Consider the following 18823-nt stretch of genomic DNA (forward strand, 5'->3'; position numbering starts at 1 on the left):
TACTTTGGGGACTTTTTTGAATTGTAGCGTTAAGTGGACGCTTGACGCTGACTTCGAGTTGACGCTCGATTTGAGTGCCAAGACGCTCTATTTAGCGTGTAATTGAAATAAGCAAACTCTCCTTCGCCAATATTTTTAGATTGCACAATTGGCGCTGTTAACGCCAAGGAAAGCTAAAATCTTTTTAGCTTTTTCCACTTGACGCTATAATTCAAAAAAGTCCCCAGTCACTAGTTTGACGCTCAAAGTGAGCGTCAAGCGTCAGCATGAAAATGCACCTTTAGACATCTGCGCAAAGGTGCTGCGCGCGCGTTTGACGCTTGACGCACGACGCACGATGCTTCCATGTAATAGCACCTTTAGCCTTTTGGCTTTTGAAGGTTCCTGCCATTCTATCATACGAAATCAATTCGAAAGTACAACTCTGGAATCTGGAATCGAATAGCGCATTCATGTTGTAAAAACAAGCATATATATCATATCCTAATATGATTGGTTTCTGCATTTGGTTTCTGATTGGATCCAAGTGTACCAACCAATCGTATCGATCAGAGTGGGGGCGTCGCAATCGCAGTAATCGCACAATTCGCACATGCGCTCGTCTCTCCTTCCGCTTAGCCTCCACGGCCTCTCTCCACGACGACCACGACTCCACGTTGAGCTGATCGATCGAATCGAGCTTGATTACGGTGAAGCGTGTTTAAATCGTTTGTCAAGATGCAAGTACCGCCAATTTTCATGGAATTACCGTTAGAGGACCAGGTAAATTTGTACAATTAAATAAGTTTGGTGTGGTGAATACAAGAGACTTGGTTGAAATTTAGGTTATATCGAAAGTATGTGTACAAAGTTAAAAAAGTTAAATACTTGTGTGTTGCGTTAGGCGCAGGAATTGAGAGTGCATTTTAAAAATCTTGGTGCTGAAATCAGCGAAGAAAAGTCCCCTAAAGGTATAGAGGATGATTTGCACAAGATTATTGGGGTATGCGAGGCATGTTTCAAGGAAGGAAACGAAACTGAGATAGAAACTGTATTGAATGACATCGTCTCTATCATGATTCTGGCAAGTTTCTACATTTCATCCTTTTCTCCTCACATAGTCGTATAGTCCCCTCTTATCTTTATACTTGATTTCAGATACCTATGGAACGTGCTGAAAATTTAATTTTGGCATTTTGCGAGAAACTTGTCAAAGCGCCTGGATACAAACTCGGATTGGTTTGCTTAAAGGCGTAATGCATCCAATTTCTTTTTCTTCAACTAAACACGTAAACTTTTAGAAATGTTAACATTATAAACGTTTGCAGTTTATGGCTGTTATTTCAATCTCTTGCCGATGACTCTCCAATGAGATATCACGTTTATTATCATTTGGTACAAATAGCCCGCAACGTTGATCAAGTAAAGGCCGTGTATAGTGGAATAGATCAACTGAAGCAACAATTTGCTTCCTTTCCTCCGTCGAATGAACAGATGCAAAAGTTGCTGCGTTTGTTACACGAAGTTCTTTTGAGCTGCAAGCAAGGGTAATTGATCTCTCTCTCTCTCTCTCTCTGTTGCACGCGCGTATGTCGCGATAATCATAGATGAGATAATTCTTTAGAGAGCAAGCGGCAGCTGTCATGGTCGAATTGTTGGGAACTTACACAGCAGAGAACGCTTCCGCGGCTAGAGAAGACGCACAGCGCTGTATATTAGCTGCATTAGCCGATCCAAATACCTTTCTGTTGGACCCACTTTTGGCGTTGAAACCTGTGAGATTCTTGGAGGGCGAATTGATACACGATTTACTTCTTGTATTTGTACAAGATAAATTACCAGCGTATTTACATTTCTATCAACATCACAGAGAATTTGTTGAACATCAACTTGGTACTTGCCCAGCGTCTAATTTAGAGAATGTTGAATACCAACTTTATATCTAATTTAAGCGCCACTTTGTTTCTTCCCTAGGATTGAACCACGAACAAAATATGAAGAAAATGAGGCTACTCACCTTTATGCAACTTGCAGAGACAAATCCAGAAATGTCTTTCGATACGATACAAGAGGAATTACAGATTGCCGAGTCTGAAGTAGAGAGCTTCATTATTGATGGCAAGTTATTTTTATTTTGTACAATTTTACTTGCTTCATCCTGTTTCAACAACATAGCTTCCACTCTTGCTTCCAAAGTGGCGGCTGACTTTTAACAGGATATATCAAATGAATCCGTACTGACTTGGTAAAATTATATTTTCACCGAGTTATCGAGACATTCGACAATTTCCTCTTTAATATGCACGCCTATAACAATATTCTCGCGGGATGTAATAATATTATGCTCCAATTGTTCCAGTTTTAAAGACTAAACTTGTAAGAGCGCGCATGGATCAGGCTGGCCGTAAAGTATTAATTTCAAGCACGATGCATAGAACGTTTGGTCGTCCCCAATGGATGCAACTGCGAGATTTACTCGTATCGTGGAAAGCTAATCTTTCGGCCGTGCAGGATGGTATGAAGACTGTGGCTACTGCGCAAATGGAGCTCGCGGCAAAGAATAAAGCTACCCTTGCCCACTGACAGTATCGAAAAATTCCATAGATGTGTACGATTTACTCCGGAATACAACGGGAAATCATACCGAGTTTGAAAAACCTATAAAACCTTTGCAGGAACGCAGCCAATAACTTGTAACCACAGTATAACACGATTTTGTAAGACAAAAGATGTTGAATGGAAAATTTTATGTCACTTTAAACATACAATTACGTACTAGATGTACAAAAGCTAAATTTATCAGACAGTTGATCGCCCCTTATCCTGTAAAATAAACGATACGATTTAAACTTGTCGCAAAACCTCAAGTATACATTCAAACTGGTTTTTATCTATGTGTATACTTATTTATACGTATACATGTAGATATAGTGTGTGCATATAAGTATTTGTAAAAAATTACAATTTTTTCACAATATGTCGATTAAATTACTCAAGTATTTATCAAGTCATTATCAACAACGTTATTGATAAATTACAAATACATATTTAATGCACACTCTTTTATCTATTAAGGTGGCTCCTGCGCAAACCGACCAAAAGTAGCGAAATTTCGGACCCGGTTAAAAAATGTTCAAGTAAGCACCAGGTAACATCATAATAATTTGGCTGGGATAGGGGTTACTTTCTCGAAAAAGAGAGTATAACATAATAAATGTCACAAGGATTCAAATGTATGACCTCTGCAAGCAAATACTTGATAGTAAGGTCAACATGGAATGTTTTCTTTTTATGAAAAAGTTGTATGAATTTGTAGAAAAATGAAAGGGACCCCTTTTGTGCAGGAGCCACCTTAACAATGTTGTTTTTTCTTATCTATTAGTTACTCTAGTAAATCTGAATAGCCATATCGAGTTTCTATAAAATACGCAGGGTACTCTCGTACTTGTCTGCAAAATTGGCCATATTTATTCCAAGTATACATAAATCTCTTGTAACTTTTGTATGAAAGACAAATGACGGATGATAAGGACTACGATATACGCACTATATCGAAAAATTACCAAGTAACGAAATCAGATGAGAGTAGAAAATCTGGGAGGTGGTAAATCTCCAAATACCGTATCACCGTGGACGCTTTTAGCTAAGGCTTTGATCGAAGCTCGAATCTTGTGCGGATCTAGCGGATCGGTTGGCAACTGTAAGAAAATATTATATACATTATATATGCACGTACACATGTATACATATACCAGAGAAATATTGAGAGTTTTATTACTTGGTCATCGTCCTGATCCTTTGCCGCATGATGAACGATAGAAGGGAAAACGGGTACGGTGACGGGTAATGATTTAGCTAATGAGGAATGACCATCCCGTTGACCTCTTGGCATTTGCATCCCTTTATTTTGGCTGGGATCTGAACAGATTATTCTTTACTTGAAGACCTTGGGAACAAAAGTGTAACGCTACTGTGGCAAAAGTAAATTATTATACCATCGGAATCAGACCCCTCTTCCGAAGACCATACAACATACTGTTGGCTGGCTGCATCTGTATCCTCCATTCCTTCAAAGGGAAACAACTCTTCTGTATCGAAGCAAGTCGAGCGATTCTTAGTACAGATGTACAATGGAGCTAGTTTTCTCGAACTTTCATCCTATAAAGTTTATTATGATAGATTTGTAAATTGTAACAAAACAACGTTGAAAGTGACTTACATTAGTGGTACGTTTAGAAGATTGCCTGGTGGTTGTCTCGTGTTTAACGTTTGGCCCGCTAGACACTTTTGTATCATTGAATATTGCATTGGACTTGAGATTCACCGCATCAGCTGTATCAGCTGTATTAGCTGAATCAGCTGTTTTAGCTGCAATAGAGGTAGTCAAGGTGCCTTTAAGGCCATCAGGTGTCGTTGGTGGGGTTTCTATGTTATTGGTTACTCTGGTCGTCTCTTCTCCTCTACATACTATTCTAGATGTGCAGAAAACGAGTTGCAATTATTATCTATTATCTATTACATATGTGATGGTGAAAATGTGAAATCATACTTGGATAATAGCCTGTGCTCGTTGTGTGCTCTATCACGAAATTGTTCCAACAGTTGATACTGCTCCGCAGTAAACGCACGTATTTTATCTTCTATTGCTATTGTTTGACGTTGTACAGCTTCCTCGAGCTGTCGCTGTAAACTATCTAGGGCCACTTGAACCGCACTGGGTAATTGTGAAACTATAATACACATCAATCAACCATTCAATCACTGAGTATACCTTAAATTTCTACACTTACTACAGTCGTCGACTTACCAGAAAACTTGTTAGGCTGTTGCAGGTAGTCGTCGAGATCTTCCAAACTATGATTAATTACTATCCTAAACACCGGACTATAATCTGGATTGGATTTTAATTTATTTATTTCCTCGGGAGATAACTGAAATGATATATTGCTAATATGAGACATTGAGTTCATTTTTTCTAATTGCCGGAAATATCTCAATACAATTAAAAAATATAATTTTGTAGGGAATATGCTACGAGAAAACTTGATCTGCTTGCTGGAGCCTATACGCCTTACGGTTTTTATATCATAATATGTAGAGGCTTCAAAGTATAGAACTTGCCAACATGTAATTAAGAAAAATGTTTCTTGCGACGATTACAGGCGCGGTCTAACAAATCGCTGTCTTATATTAATACAAGTCTTTCCTCCATCACATGAAACTTACAAGAATATCGTTGTTGATAAGAACTAAAGCAGCACCGTACTCTCTGTGAACCGCATGAGTATACATGGAGCAATTGTAGCAACGGTGTATAATCCATGATCCAACATTTCTTATTTCCATTAAACCAGGCTGTTGTTTAGTAATAGTTTCCAATTCCGGTACACTTGCCAGATTCTGCCACAGATTATTCATTGTCAAGTACATTCAAGGGAGTGATTTATATCTTCAATTACATTCCTTTTGCAGATATTACTTTGTAACGATAGTCCAGACATGACTAGCTGTAATCTGCTAGATTCTCTCACCATGTAAAAAGGCGAGGCGAGGAAGGAGAGGAGCAGGAGCCGGGCCAGGGAATCTCTTCTTTTTCTTTCCCCTCGAAAATTTCATCGTATTCACATGGTGAATTTCAAGGAAGGATTTCATTTACCTCACGGAAAAAGGCATCGGCGCGCTCCAAGTCGGTCAACTCAACGTTAATCTGTTGCAATTCGGCGCTCCTGGACTTGATGGACACGTTCAGGCACTTGCAGGTCACGTGCATCTTTCAACGTTCTTCTCTTCTTTCTCGGAGGTCAAAGCTACGCGAGAGCGTCTACTACGCACTTGATTGCAGGTGCAGTTTCGACTCGAGATTCGGCTCTTCTCTCTCTCTCTCTCCCCCTCCAAGTTGAATCAAATCGTCTATCTATGAAGGAGCATCAAAGATACGACGTTGCTTGCGATCGGATAAAGAGTCTTGTTCGAGCCGTTCAACGTTGGTACGTTTTCCCAAAGAGGAGACGTTTCGTGGGCGATCGATATGAGATATATAGAGAAAGAGAGAGAAGCCGAAATATGCAAGAATCTTGTGTCGAAACAATGGACGAACGGGATGGAACGGGACTTACAGTCAAGTGTACAATGTCACTTGATGTTTACATCAAACTAGAGTCGACTAGGTGACCACATAGGGCACGGTTTTACATAGAGATCGGGAAAGAGTGGTAACATGAAATGTGTACTGTTTACGAGTGTGGACGCAATACAGGGTAGCTACTTCTACCTAGACAATACGCGGCACCTTGCGGATGAAAATCCAAGTAAAACCTCATACGAGTCCAAAGCCCACTACGGATTGGGATTGGGATTAGATTGAAATTTAACCAATCACAGTAAAGTTTACTAATCTCAAGTTCAGTAACTTTTACTCCGATTGGTCAAATTTCAATCTAATCCCAATCCCAGTGGTCTGATACGGGCTTAAGTCCCAGTCTACAATAGAGATTTAAGCCCTAAGTCTTAAGAAATTGACTAATCACAGTCGCGCATTCTACTCATACTTGACCGTGATTGGCCAATTTCTTAAGTCCCAGTCTACAATAGAGATTTAAGCCCTAAGCCTTAAGAAATTGACCAATCACAGTCGCGCATTCTTCTCATACTTGACCGTGATTGGCCAATTTCTTAAAGCTTAGGGCTTAAATCATCTATTGTAGACTGGGACTTAAGCTTAGGGCTTAAATCATCTATTGTAGACTGGGACTTAGGCTGGGTCTACATTGCCTGTGTCCAGCAGAAGTTAGCGCTTGCTAAGCGCTTTGCGTTCATTGGATTATACTTTCAGATCTGTGCTGAAATAGAGCTATTCTTCTAGATCTATCCAATCAGCATAAAGCGCTTATTAAGCGCTAACTTCTGGAGAACACAGCCATTGGATGTCGTAAGTCGTGTCGGAAGAAATTGACCAATCACAGTTTAGGCTGGGTCTACATAGGATGTAGTAAGTCGTATCGGAAGAAATTGACCAATCACAGTTCATTATTCTTCGACCGTAAGGAGAATAATGAACTGTGATTGGTCAATTTCTTCCGACACGACTTACTACATCCTATGTAGACCCAGCCTTATTATTCTTCGATCGTAAGTCCCAGTCTACAATAGAGATTTAAGCCCTAAGCCTTAAGAAATTGACTAATCACAGTCGCGCATTCTACTCATACTTGACCGTGATTGGTCAATTTCTTAGAGCTTAGGGCTTAAATCATCTATTGTAGACTGGGACTAAGGAGAATAAGGCTGGGTCTACATAGGATGTAGTAAGTCGTGTCGGAAGAAATTGACCAATCACAGTTCATTATTCTCCTTACGGTCGAAGAATAATGAACTGTGATTGGTCAATTTCTTCCGACACGACTTACGACATCCAATGTAGACCCAGCCTAACCAATTGTAATATTTTTTTGAAGCCATAACTCGGAATTATTCTGTCTTTCCTAGAAAACACAATAGAAATATAGAAAATAATTGAATAATTCTGATGAAAATTCATTCCAAACAGTTTCATAATATGCACCTTAATTGGTACTGCACGTTTGAGGTCCTGTCGCTTGAAGGTTAGAACTGTCTTTTAAACACAGATTTGCTGCTTCTTGCTATTTTTCATGTGCCATAGTTGCTGCTGTAACAATTCTGCGACAAAAGTAATCACGTGACCCTTTTTGTCGCTGAAACGGCCGGTTCGAGCGACACGTGAAAATGCACCTGTAGTTTAGTTTTTGCACACGAGTGCATACGGAAATGGAATAATCCATTTTCTCGTCATGTGCTCATGATTTAGGGACAGTTGCAATTTCTATTCTACTTACAGTTGGTAATTTATACACATTAGCACCAATAAAACATTTTAAAATATATTTGATAATTATCGATACATTATGTATATACCACTTGAATGTACAATATATACATAGATTAAGAAGAGAAAATATCTCAACAGGAATGAATTGTTCTTACATGCTAGTGTTTTATTCGTCACATTTTGCCTTTAGCTTAGAGATTTCTTCTTTCCATCTAAAATACTGGTTGAAACGTATTGAAGCATATCTGAAAATTGACTTGGTAACTCATTGTAAATACTTGATTTCTTTCTCGACAAGTACTTACGTGAGAAAATCGAAATCAATATGCGAATGCTCACTCTGGATGAGAGCCCAACAGGCCCAGAGAAAGTGAGGCAAGGGAGTAAATTGAGTAACTTGCCAGTGTAGCTTGTCAATCTCTCTCTCGGACACCGTAGCCGTCGCATTGTACACTTGCAAATATTCTCTTAACCAGCTTTTCTGGAAATTTTCATCCGGATACAAAGAATAATCCGGCTCGTCGAAACCTTGAATGCGACACGCATTTGAAATTTCATTCAACTTGATATACTTTGGAGGCGATTGGAAATGTTTATTACCGGCAAATTCTGCAAAGTGATTAACAATGTCGAATGCTTGATAGTTGAACGCGGTGTATTCGTAATCTATAAAAACGACACTCTCCTGCTTCGGATCGTACAATATATTGCCAAGTAGAAGGTCATTGTGAGCAAAGACCACAGGGCTGTTGACGTAGGAAAGTGTACTTTTCAACCTCTGGTATTCTTTCTCCAGTATTACATGCGACGGTATCAACATTTCGAACCTTAAAGTGGAAAGATTTGGATGTATCTTGGATAGTTGGGTTGGTCGGCAAGTTCGCTTACTTTGCTTGCTTGAGGGAATCGGAAAATCTTTTCGGCATAATTTGCATAAATTTCTTAATCTTTTCCCAAATGAAGGCTTCTTTCGATACAGATTCATTATCAAACTCGAGAGCGTGCATTTCAGCCATACGTTTGGCAATTAGCGGGTATACTTTGAGATCCCTGATTGTTTCAGTGGTCAGAGTTTCACCTTGCAGGAATTGATAGGCAAACCCGTTGTTAAATGTAGCGTAAATGCAATGAGTATAGCCAGCCTTGTTCAATATCTGTACACAAGTATTTTATTACCTTAACGTTGAAACGTTTAGACTAGTTTCACCTTTCTTTGTAAGAGAGTTTACCCGAATGTTATTTATTTCGCTTTGCCTGTCGATCAGTAAATTGGAATTGTTGCCATAAATTCTAATGAGGACCATATCTGTGTAATGTCCCGAGTACCATACTCCAAGCAATTTATTTGTTCTTCCATCAGTAAAGGTCTGAAATAAGTGGAGTGAATATGTGATAAACTGCGTAGGAGCAGTAGGAGCAGTAGGAGCAGAGGTGGCGGTAAAGTTATCAAAAGATAACTCTTGTCCGGATTGATAAAGGAGGGCTGTAAATAGCGACATGACCTACTTTTTCAAGAGTGATATCGAGACTTTGAATCATCGCGCGTTACCTTGAAACGCAGGTGCTGTAAAGGCCAGGACGGTCTAATCCTCTCAATAATATCTCTGGCACCAACAATAATCTCACTCTCATCTATCGTTATGTCAAGATGTTGCTCATATATATTCATAATGAAATAATAGATTCTATTTAGGATTAAGACTGCCTATGGAGAAATAAAATGTTATTTACTAGCAAAACTTGTTACAAGAGCAGTGTAAAAACACAACTAATGTTGTCGACGGATGTCCGATGGCAACTGAAATGACGGCGAGTGGAGATCCATATATGTATACACGTGTGAGTGATAATGTGCGGATAAGTGAGGTAATCAAGTGGAGAGAATTACGAAATTCGTATATCGATAATGATTACGTGTTTCGCTTTAAAGTGTAGCTTATCTACGTACACAGGTAGAACTGTGCTTGTGCCTTGTGCCATACAATCGATTCCATGAGCGTGTATTTCACGTCATTTCACGTCATTTCACGTCATTTCACGTAATGGTTAGCAATTACAATTATTGAATTGTCAATACATTGCGACCATTGCGACCATTGGGAGCAGTGAGCACAGAGTAGACGCAGGACGGAAGTAAGGCAGCCATCTCTTGACGATCCACTTCACCCACAATGCCTAGGGTCTTTGTTCTCTCTGGTGATACCAACGCGCTAAAATCGCTAAAATGAACGTTGGTGGCGCTAGTGTCATGTTTTGCTCCCCCAACGGCCCCAACCCCGAAAAAGACATTTGCTATTATTCGTTCCCCCGCGAGAAATTCATGCATTTCGTTTGCTTCGAGTTGGAAAAAGTTGCTTAAATACCTTTCATTGACTGTGTGTGAGTACTCTCAAGTCCGAGACCTTGTACCGCGAGAAAAGGCATGCCACTCTTAACCTATACCTATATTGTTTAAAAGATCTACTCTTGGACTTGGTTCTCTACTTGTCGAAATCATGTCGAGAAAGATGGCACTTGGTCGTGGCGGCCAATCTACGATAGTTGGATTTTTGGCAAAGTCAACAGATAATGATCTTTCGCAGACTGTGCCCGAGTCGGTGAGAAAAGAGACAAAAGACGGAGCTCGTTTAAATAATGATTTATTGAATAATTCATCGTCTTTTAATAAACAGAGGAGGATAGCTGCCGACTCTCTCACGATAGACGCGATAATCAATCTTGATCATTCCGATAGTTCAGACTCGAGCGAGAGTCCGCTGAAATTCCGTCCGCGCAAAACACCAAATGCACCTTGCCACGCAATGGAGTCGCATCGTGTTAAAAGTGAAGGAGAGCAAACAAATGAATCTCGATGTTTGAATCAATTCAAATCGCGAATTAATAGTCGTCTCATCTCCGACTCTTCTGACAGCGAGGATAGCGAGCAATATTCGATTCAGTTGGCAATGCAAGGGGCCGACAAGAAACGAGATCTTGTTTCACAAATTGATAGTCATTTCCCTCCTGGTGGTGCAGCACTTTTAGGAAAAAATCAAGGAACGCTTAATGACACGATACAGCCTAAAAGTACACAAGGTAGTTTACTCCTAACTATACAATACACTATACGTGTATCCAATAAAGAGAAAAATACTCTAGTTTCAGATTCTGATACCAATAGCTCAAAATCGCCGAGAAAAAGTTGGACTGGCCCTGATGTTAGATTGAATCTCAAGGATTTAGGTTTAAACAAACAATTAGGCTTGTGGGTTGAATCAATTCGACAGAAACCAGCAATGTCTACGATACCACCTGTAAGTTGCTCATTATGAATGACTCTATCTCTCTCTATCTTTCTTTTTTTTTCTTATTTAGGTTACCAAAGACGAGCTACTCGAGAGACGTCAAGATTTGAAGCAACTTGAAGCTGAAATTCTTGACAAATTCTGCAATGCACTCGAGTTAATTCCATTACCAGTACTGGAACAATTTCCAAAATTTGACGCAGCCTCTTTCAAAAAGTTGCAAGGACTGCGTCGACATATAAAAGCCAAATTACGTTTGGTACAAACAAAGTTATCAAAGTTACAAAAGGAGGATGAGATGTGTCTCTCTCCAGAGACACCTGGATCCGCATCGTCCAAGTCAATTGAAACACCCATTTCATGCGTCTCGATAAATGACTCGATCAATGACTCGATCAATGACTCGATCAATGATAGTTTGAACATCTCGTGTACATCCAAAACGGCAGACTTGAATAGCGTGGAACCTGCAGTTGAGCCACTTGGAACCACAGTTTCAAACAAGAAGAGCACTTTCCAATTGAAAAGACCTATCAAAACAGTATTGGGTAGTCAAGTTTCGAAAACAATAGCAGAAATGTGGGAAAAGGACCAACAAGTGTCTAATTATTCGACAAATTCCGATTGTCTTCTCGTAAAGGATACATCTAACGACAGTATTGAAATGCCACCGAGTATCGAGAAAAATGTCTCGAACAGTCCAGATGACGAGATTAGTACAAATAAAAGTATGACAAGTCATTTGTAATGTAATATTCTCCTTGCTTCAAGCTTAGAAAAGATTTTCTTATTATAGGTAACTGTGAAAGATTTATGCCAAAAGTGGAAACCTTGACGCAAGAGTTGCAACAATTTCCAGCTTTGGGGGCGAATTGTAATATAGATATAAATGACGATTTTACAGGTACGATATCTTTATACGCGTATGTATACATTTATGCCGACGGTATGATCCCCTTTGTAGATTGGCCAGAGGACAGCATGGCACAGAGTAGGAATGATCTTGCAAAAGATGGCGTAGAATATGGCAAGTTTACCGGTAATTATAAAAATGATGGCGTTAGTGGAGAATTTGATGGCTTAACATATCCATATTCGCAAGAAATGTTGAAAGTGGGTAAAATACCTTTATGTGACTCTCGCGAAAATAGAAATTTTGAGTATTTATTAATCCTGTTGATTTTAGATATTTCGGCAGAGATTCGGTTTATATACTTTTAGGCCGAATCAATTGCAAGCTATTAACGCAACACTTTTGGGATTCGATTGTTTCGTCTTAATGCCGACCGGAGGTGGAAAGTCCCTTTGTTATCAATTACCTGCCCTTTTATCTATTGGATTAACAGTTGTTATCTCACCGTTGAAGAGTCTCATTCTGGACCAAGTTCAAAAGCTCACCTCACTCGATGTAAGAATATTGTGCTCTGATATTAAATAGAATGCATGCTAATAAAGTTTTGCAGATTCCTGCGGCTCATTTGTCCAGCTCTATAACAGACACTCAAGCAACAGCGGTATATAGGGAACTCACGAGGAAAGAACTTGCTCTGAAAATTTTATACGTAACACCAGAGAAAATCTCCGCCTCGCAAAAATTTTGCAATGCTCTGACTACTTTGTACGAGAGAGAATTGTTGGCGAGATTTGTTATCGATGAGGCACACTGCGTTAGTCAGTGGGGCCATGATTTCAGACCAGACTACAAGAGATTAAAATGTCTCAGGGATAATTATCCGAAAGTGCCAACAATGGCCCTAACTGCAACGGCTACACCACGTGTTAGAACGGATATCTTGCATCAATTGGGTATGACTGCTCCAAAGTGGTACGTTATCGACAAACTCTCGCTTCAGTGTTGTGATTTGTGTCAGATTTGTGAGAAAAAAACAATCAATTGTTTCAAGGTTTATGTCGAGCTTCAATAGACCTAATTTGAGGTACAGCATAATATCGAAGAAGGGAAAGAATTGTTCCGACGAAGTTATTGCCATGATAATGGCAAAATTCAAAAACACTTGCGGCATCGTATATTGCTTGTCGCGCAACGATTGCGACAATTATGCTGCGCACATGAAGGAGAACGGCATTAAAGCATTGAGTTATCACGCGGGACTCACAGATAATCAACGAAGCAACTGTCAAGGGAAATGGATTTCTGACGAAGTATATTTATTGTAATATAATATGTAAGCGCATATACAAACAACACAGCTGTGAAGCAAGTGTAAAATTGTGTACATGTTTTTGCCAGGTGCACGTTATATGCGCGACTATAGCCTTCGGGATGGGCATCGATAAACCAAACGTGCGCTTTGTCATACACGCAGCCTTACCAAAGTCTATAGAAGGCTATTATCAGGAAAGTGGTCGCGCCGGTCGTGATGGTGAGATAGCAGATTGCATTTTATTTTATCATTATGCAGACATGCACAGAATCAGAAAAATGATAGAATGGGATAATCCAAGTCCACAAGTCATCAGTACCCACATGGATAATTTGTTTAAAATGGTAGCATTCTGTGAAAATAGCACCGATTGCCGTAGATCGCTACAGCTCAATTATTTTGGAGAGATATTTGATAAACAGCAATGTATCTCGAATAAAACATCTGCCTGTGATAATTGCAGATGCAAGGTATATTGTGAGATTGTAGTTTTCTTTTTTGCTTCTGAAATTATCGCTAATTGGTCGCATTTTAGGATGAGATTACAATGTTGGACGTTACTGAAGATGCAAAAGAGATTATGAAAGCTGTACGAGATATTAATAATCGAAAGAATTGCAGGCTTACCCTAGTAGTTTTAACGGATATTTTTAAGGGCAGTGACCTGAAGAAGATTAGAGAATCAGGTGATTGAAATTGAAGTGACATTTATATCAATGCTACAATTGATCAATAAATATAACTTTATCTCTTTGTAGGATTTACGACACATCCTTTATATGGTCGCGGTAAATCGTGGAACAAAAGTAACATAGAACGCCTTTTGCACCATATGGTGTTGCAAGAATATTTACAAGAACACATGTATATCAGTAATGATTTTGCTTGCGCATACGTAAATATTGGACCAAAAGCGAGCCAACTCATGACAAGAAAAGATGTAAAGGTATTTATTCTTAATATACCTCTATATATAGAGTTGCTACTTCTGCGAGTGAGCAAATTGATAATAGTCTCGTGTTTGATTTAATTCTGAATAGGTAGAAATCCCAATGAGACAATCGAACAAATCTACAAGCGGTGTGGCTACAGTTTCAACAGTTACGAAGAAATTCGATGGCATTGTAAAAGAATTGCAAGATCGTTGCTACGCCGAGTTGATGACAATAATAAGGGGAATCGCTGGTGCATTGGATGTTTCTGCTTCTTCTATTATGAATATGGTAGCTGTCAGAGCTATGAGCCAGCGTTTACCAGAAACTGAGGAAGCCATGTTACAAATACCACATGTCACTAAGGCGAATTTTATTAAATATGGCAAAGCTCTTTTAAACATTACGCAGAAATACGCGGCAGAAAAGACAGGTATATATGATAACTCACGTGTATGTAATGATTATAGCTTTAATTACTCCATTATTTTTAGTATTATTAAATGAGAATGATGAAGAGCAGAGTAACGAGAAGGACGACGACAGTTGGGATTGCACCAATAGCAGTGGTAGCAGTAATCGTGGCAAGAAACGAAAGATTGCCAATAGATCCAACAGTGCTAATAAAAAGTATAAACGGGGTGGCTCGAGGTAATGTAACTAGAGATTTTTACATGGGCTATACATTTTTACATTTTATTTCCCATTTACAGCGCATCGAGGGGAAGAAGTCGGTCGAAAGGCTCATCGAAAGGTGCAACTGTAAAAAAAGTAGGACTTGCGAGTTTCAGTCAAACGAAGCAATATCTCGCAAATCCCAGTAGATACATGAACATTGCCTAATTCCTTTTTCCGTTATAAATTACTTGCAGCATTGCGATCCTTGTACATACCTTGGGACACGCATTGTTCAAAATTCTCTATGGCGTTTTAGTCATTTTATTGGGTGGAACAATTTGACAATGGTTGTGAAATTAAATATGTAAGCTAAAAGCGTCCTTTACATTGGATTATTACTGCTTAGTATACACTAGCAAGGATTCTCTCAACATATGTATATTATTTATAAATCTGGCTGCGTTATCCTGGCTTGTCGATCTTCGTTTTGAATATGCCTCTTCAACAAGTCCATCACTTGATTGTCAAATTCGGGTGGAGTCGGTTTAACACCAGTCGCCCAATAGAATATGTCCCAATCATTGGATGGTAAGTTGATAAGTCGATCGTATAGCCTCAACTGATTGTCATCGAATGTATTCAAGTACTTGCTTGCAAAGGTGCTAAGAAGCAGACCATTCTCCAACATGCCACGTTTACGAGATTGATACGTCAGTCTAAGATTATATGATAAGAATAATACTAGGCGATTGTAATCAACTACCGTTGGAATAGACTTTTTTTACCGTGCTCTTTTGAGACTTGCATTTTCTCCTTGGCGTTCTACGTAAGGTGGGATGCCGGGTTCCCGACCTTCTGGATGAATCAACTGTTGAAAATCATCTTTCCGCCTGGCGCAACTCACCGACACATCTCTCGTAAGCAGAAACGGTCTGATCTGAAGGGTATATCATTTAGTCATTAGATTTAAAAGGTACCTCGTTGAAACTTACACGAGACGTGACACGATTACACATGATATTCATCGTTTTGTGCACCTTAACCTCGTTATCACAGGTCGCAGCACTCGCAGCTCGTATCGAGACTTGGCTTATCGATAGTGTCGATAGTGCCGTACGGCTCGAAAGAGCGTCGCGAGAGCATCTACAACGAATCTCTCGGTGATCTTTTGGCCATCGATCTGATCGATCTGATCGATCTGATCGATCATCCAATGATGATTTCGCAGTCATCGAGTAAACAACGACCTTGAAAAGAGTGGTGAAAAGATGAATGGAGACCTTACCGTGCGGGTTGTCGAGACATACGAGATCTCTCGTGTCATTCCAGCGAGTAGAGGACACGTTTAGCTCGTTGGACATGCGAGTCTTAATCACCTGCGATAACGAGCTCTTGAAAGTGTGATATGACTTGATTGTCCACTCCAGGGACTCCAGGACACTCGGTCCGGGCCACCAACGGGAAAGTCGTCGACTGTAGTAGAAGCATGCATGTACGCGGCACCTTCTTCCTTTCTTTCGCGCTTCCGACGTAGTTCATTTCTTTCATTGCAGGGTCTTTCAACAAGTATCCGAGGTTGTGCAGATTAGGAATTGTACGAAATAAGAAAATGTACCAGGTGAGAGTAAGAATTTCGTGAAAGAAATTTACCTTTCTTTTCTCTTCCCGTAGAGAACTCTGTTACGATGGATATTGGCCTTGTCAAAATTGCAGAAGATAAAGACTTTGAGAAATTAAAGCAGCTCTATGACGATAATAACAATTGGAAGTTGGATTACAACAAGCCTGATCTATCCGCTTGGACAAAATCCGTCCCAGGAATTAGCTTTAGAATGGTAAAGGTAAGTTCTCTCATGAGAAGGAGAGATCAAGTTTGTCCTTTCGACAAGACTGGAGCTTAACAGATTGAGAGATTGTAGATTAGAACGCGTTTCCCCGATGTCTCGCCAGAGACACTCTACGACGTTTTACACGATCCTGAATATCGAAAAGTTTGGGACACTCATATGATCGAATCGAAAGACATAGGCTTTTTTAATCCAAACAACGACATCGGCTATTATTCCAGTGAGTATTTACTTTTTCTATATCTTACCTCTCGTATCTTACCGTTCTTATCCATTCTAGTGGCATGCCCGTCTCCGTTGAAAAATCGAGACTTTGTCCTGCAACGATCTTGGTTAGACACTGGTATAGAGCAGTTGATACTCAATCATTCCGTTTACCACAAAGATTATCCACCTAGGAAGCATTTTGTACGAGCAACGTCTTACCTCACAGGTAAAATATTCAGTGCCGGTGAATGTCGAGTGTTCTATGTAAAAAAGCTACTGTCGTATTTAAGGTTACATTGTAAGGCCTTCGCGCAATGGAGATGGCTCCGAGTTGGGTTACGTGTCGCATACAGATCCACACGGCAAATTACCTGTGTGGCTCGTTAATAAAGTTACACAAATATTTGCCCCTAAAGTGAGATATATATATATCTTCTGCAATAGAATATTAAGTAGCAATATCAAGTGACAAACAGATAAACCTTTGCTTACAAAGCTATACTTTGTAGATGGTAAAAAGATTGCATAAAGCCTCTGTAGGCTATCCAAGCTGGAAATTACTTAATAATCCTAATTATAAGCCTTGGCATTATCCCGAGCAAATAATGGCACCTAGAATACGTATTGAAGAAGTAAGGAATAGCTTATTTCTCTACATGCTATTTGCGTGCGCGCAATTCGGCTATTATGTGCTTTGCTATGTTTCCATACGTATCTATATATTTATGACGATATTTTGCTTGACAATAGACTGTCTTCTCTTCTCTCGCATTTTATTGGCAAATATAAATGTTTTCATTATATAGACGCAAACTCGATTTTCACTACCGTCTGCTATTTCAGTGCGTCAAATCTGCAGAAGAGAAGAATTCCAAGTATAATTACGTAGACGAATCTGACCTAAGGGAAAATTTGCTTAAAGAATCCCCTGCGATGGATAGCGATTAATTCATAGCGATATAACAGAGAGACGTGAGCATTTTTAGCTAAGTATAACGCAAACTTCTAGTATGTATACACTTGATACGCGTTATTCTTATTTCTTGTGCTAAATATCAATACCAAGTAATTGCAACTTTTTCTTAGCATCCAAGAACTTGATGGGTAGTTGGTGACACTGGTTTTCTCTCAAAGAGCGATACGTTATCGAAAAGGACATGTTTGTGGCGTAAAAAGGAGACACGGTCTTTTTTTCCTATATACGGATACCCCTAAATGTTACAATTTTAACGTAAAACGGACAAGTAGTTGATAATATCGACAAGTTCGACAAGAAATATGCATATATATATATATCATATACATGTACACCTAACTCGATTCTTATCAATTTTATTGCAAGTGGCACGCAATAATTGCGTACAACAACTATCAGTACGTGAGTTGTAAATCTTTTCATTTTACGTCTTATCGTACGCGAGAGGTTTTTGTAGGATTCGTCAAACTTGGGCAGCAGTATTAAGATATTAAGCAGTATCAAGAGAGAGAGAGAGAGAGAGGAACAAATTTTCCCCTTGAAATTTCGATCGATGCAAAATCAAAAACAGATTTGAAAAAACTATACGAATGAGACGGCCTAGAAATTTAAATAAGGCTTGATACCATGTGAAATCTTAATTTTACATTACTTCGATCCGTGGGAAAACGTTTATAGAGCGTGATCGATTACTTTGTAAAGTTTACAATAAAATACATTTTCAAACTGGCTTTATTTAAGTAGTTATTGCAGAGAAGTGACTTTTTTCTTTTGGAGAAGTGAGTCTGCAAAACAACGATAACAACCATAAGCGAGTTTGATTGTACAGTTGGCTTTTCTGCGAGATGCTAGTGAAAATGTATCGGCGAATAAAACATTATTGGCAGGGTTTCTAGAAATAGAAACTGCCATGTGTAACAATTCGCTTGGCAATCTTGTTTGTTTACCTCTGTTTACCTAATTTGAATC

The 18823-nt window shown here is 39.3% G+C and overlaps 6 protein-coding genes across 16 annotated transcripts; 3 read left to right on the top strand and 3 right to left on the bottom strand.

Moving 5' to 3' along the window:
* The first annotated feature begins 608 nt into the window (after positions 1–608).
* On the top strand, positions 609–2828 carry LOC105561939 (eukaryotic translation initiation factor 3 subunit M). The gene is made up of 7 exons (XM_012012336.1): positions 609–762; positions 884–1063; positions 1138–1232; positions 1308–1526; positions 1604–1872; positions 1954–2097; positions 2339–2828. The coding sequence occupies exons 1-7, from the start codon at positions 718–720 to the stop codon at positions 2560–2562; spliced, it is 1176 nt and encodes a 391-aa protein (XP_011867726.1). The 5' UTR covers positions 609–717; the 3' UTR covers positions 2563–2828.
* Positions 2710–6213, bottom strand: LOC105561938. 2 transcript variants are annotated; one of them, XM_012012335.1, is made up of 9 exons: positions 5636–6213; positions 5206–5379; positions 4787–4910; positions 4529–4709; positions 4199–4451; positions 3975–4137; positions 3758–3897; positions 3543–3677; positions 2710–2802 (listed from the first exon to the last, which is right to left on the bottom strand). In XM_012012335.1, the coding sequence occupies exons 1-8, from the start codon at positions 5747–5749 to the stop codon at positions 3555–3557; spliced, it is 1272 nt and encodes a 423-aa protein (XP_011867725.1). In that variant the 5' UTR covers positions 5750–6213; the 3' UTR covers positions 2710–2802; positions 3543–3554. The 2 variants fall into 2 exon arrangements, with proteins under 2 accessions (XP_011867725.1, XP_011867724.1); XM_012012334.1 differs by lacking the exon at positions 2710–2802 and having other exon boundaries at positions 3422–3677; positions 5636–6212.
* Positions 6214–7855: 1642 nt separating this feature from the next.
* LOC105561946 (ethanolamine kinase 1) lies at positions 7856–9914 on the bottom strand. 2 transcript variants are annotated; one of them, XM_012012352.1, is made up of 7 exons: positions 9774–9914; positions 9375–9526; positions 9055–9192; positions 8714–8979; positions 8426–8652; positions 8131–8353; positions 7857–8070 (listed from the first exon to the last, which is right to left on the bottom strand). In XM_012012352.1, the coding sequence occupies exons 1-7, from the start codon at positions 9817–9819 to the stop codon at positions 7992–7994; spliced, it is 1131 nt and encodes a 376-aa protein (XP_011867742.1). In that variant the 5' UTR covers positions 9820–9914; the 3' UTR covers positions 7857–7991. The 2 variants fall into 2 exon arrangements, with proteins under 2 accessions (XP_011867743.1, XP_011867742.1); XM_012012353.1 differs by lacking the exon at positions 9774–9914 and having other exon boundaries at positions 7856–8070; positions 9332–9415.
* Positions 9915–10111: 197 nt separating this feature from the next.
* On the top strand, positions 10112–15295 carry LOC105561945 (Bloom syndrome protein homolog). 3 transcript variants are annotated; one of them, XM_012012351.1, is made up of 16 exons: positions 10112–10204; positions 10284–10422; positions 10498–10900; positions 10964–11118; positions 11180–11837; positions 11906–12013; positions 12074–12222; positions 12296–12517; positions 12573–12934; positions 13014–13272; positions 13361–13744; positions 13810–13960; positions 14033–14220; positions 14315–14639; positions 14701–14857; positions 14920–15295. In XM_012012351.1, the coding sequence occupies exons 2-16, from the start codon at positions 10321–10323 to the stop codon at positions 15047–15049; spliced, it is 3753 nt and encodes a 1250-aa protein (XP_011867741.1). In that variant the 5' UTR covers positions 10112–10204; positions 10284–10320; the 3' UTR covers positions 15050–15295. The 3 variants fall into 3 exon arrangements, with proteins under 3 accessions (XP_011867741.1, XP_011867739.1, XP_011867740.1); XM_012012349.1 differs by having other exon boundaries at positions 10284–10900; XM_012012350.1 differs by having other exon boundaries at positions 10284–10900; positions 10970–11118.
* On the bottom strand, positions 15131–16195 carry LOC105561944. Its single transcript, XM_012012348.1, has 3 exons — positions 15817–16195; positions 15610–15761; positions 15131–15540 (listed from the first exon to the last, which is right to left on the bottom strand). The coding sequence occupies exons 1-3, from the start codon at positions 16183–16185 to the stop codon at positions 15270–15272; spliced, it is 792 nt and encodes a 263-aa protein (XP_011867738.1). The 5' UTR covers positions 16186–16195; the 3' UTR covers positions 15131–15269.
* Positions 16196–16230: 35 nt separating this feature from the next.
* LOC105561942 (PCTP-like protein) lies at positions 16231–18585 on the top strand. 7 transcript variants are annotated; one of them, XM_012012341.1, is made up of 9 exons: positions 16239–16316; positions 16378–16399; positions 16496–16665; positions 16744–16891; positions 16952–17104; positions 17169–17293; positions 17388–17510; positions 17722–17850; positions 17965–18585. In XM_012012341.1, exons 1-8 carry the CDS (start codon positions 16311–16313, stop codon positions 17824–17826), a joined length of 852 nt encoding a protein of 283 aa, XP_011867731.1. In that variant the 5' UTR covers positions 16239–16310; the 3' UTR covers positions 17827–17850; positions 17965–18585. The 7 variants fall into 7 exon arrangements, with proteins under 7 accessions (XP_011867734.1, XP_011867731.1, XP_011867733.1 ...); XM_012012343.1 differs by having other exon boundaries at positions 16248–16316; positions 16378–16418; XM_012012344.1 differs by lacking the exon at positions 16378–16399 and having other exon boundaries at positions 16231–16316.
* Positions 18586–18823: the final 238 nt, after the last annotated feature.

This window comes from Vollenhovia emeryi, unplaced genomic scaffold (genome assembly GCF_000949405.1).
Source record: "Vollenhovia emeryi isolate VEMERY1.0 unplaced genomic scaffold, V.emery_V1.0 DF939198.1, whole genome shotgun sequence".
Taxonomy (NCBI): Eukaryota; Metazoa; Arthropoda; class Insecta; order Hymenoptera; family Formicidae; genus Vollenhovia; species Vollenhovia emeryi.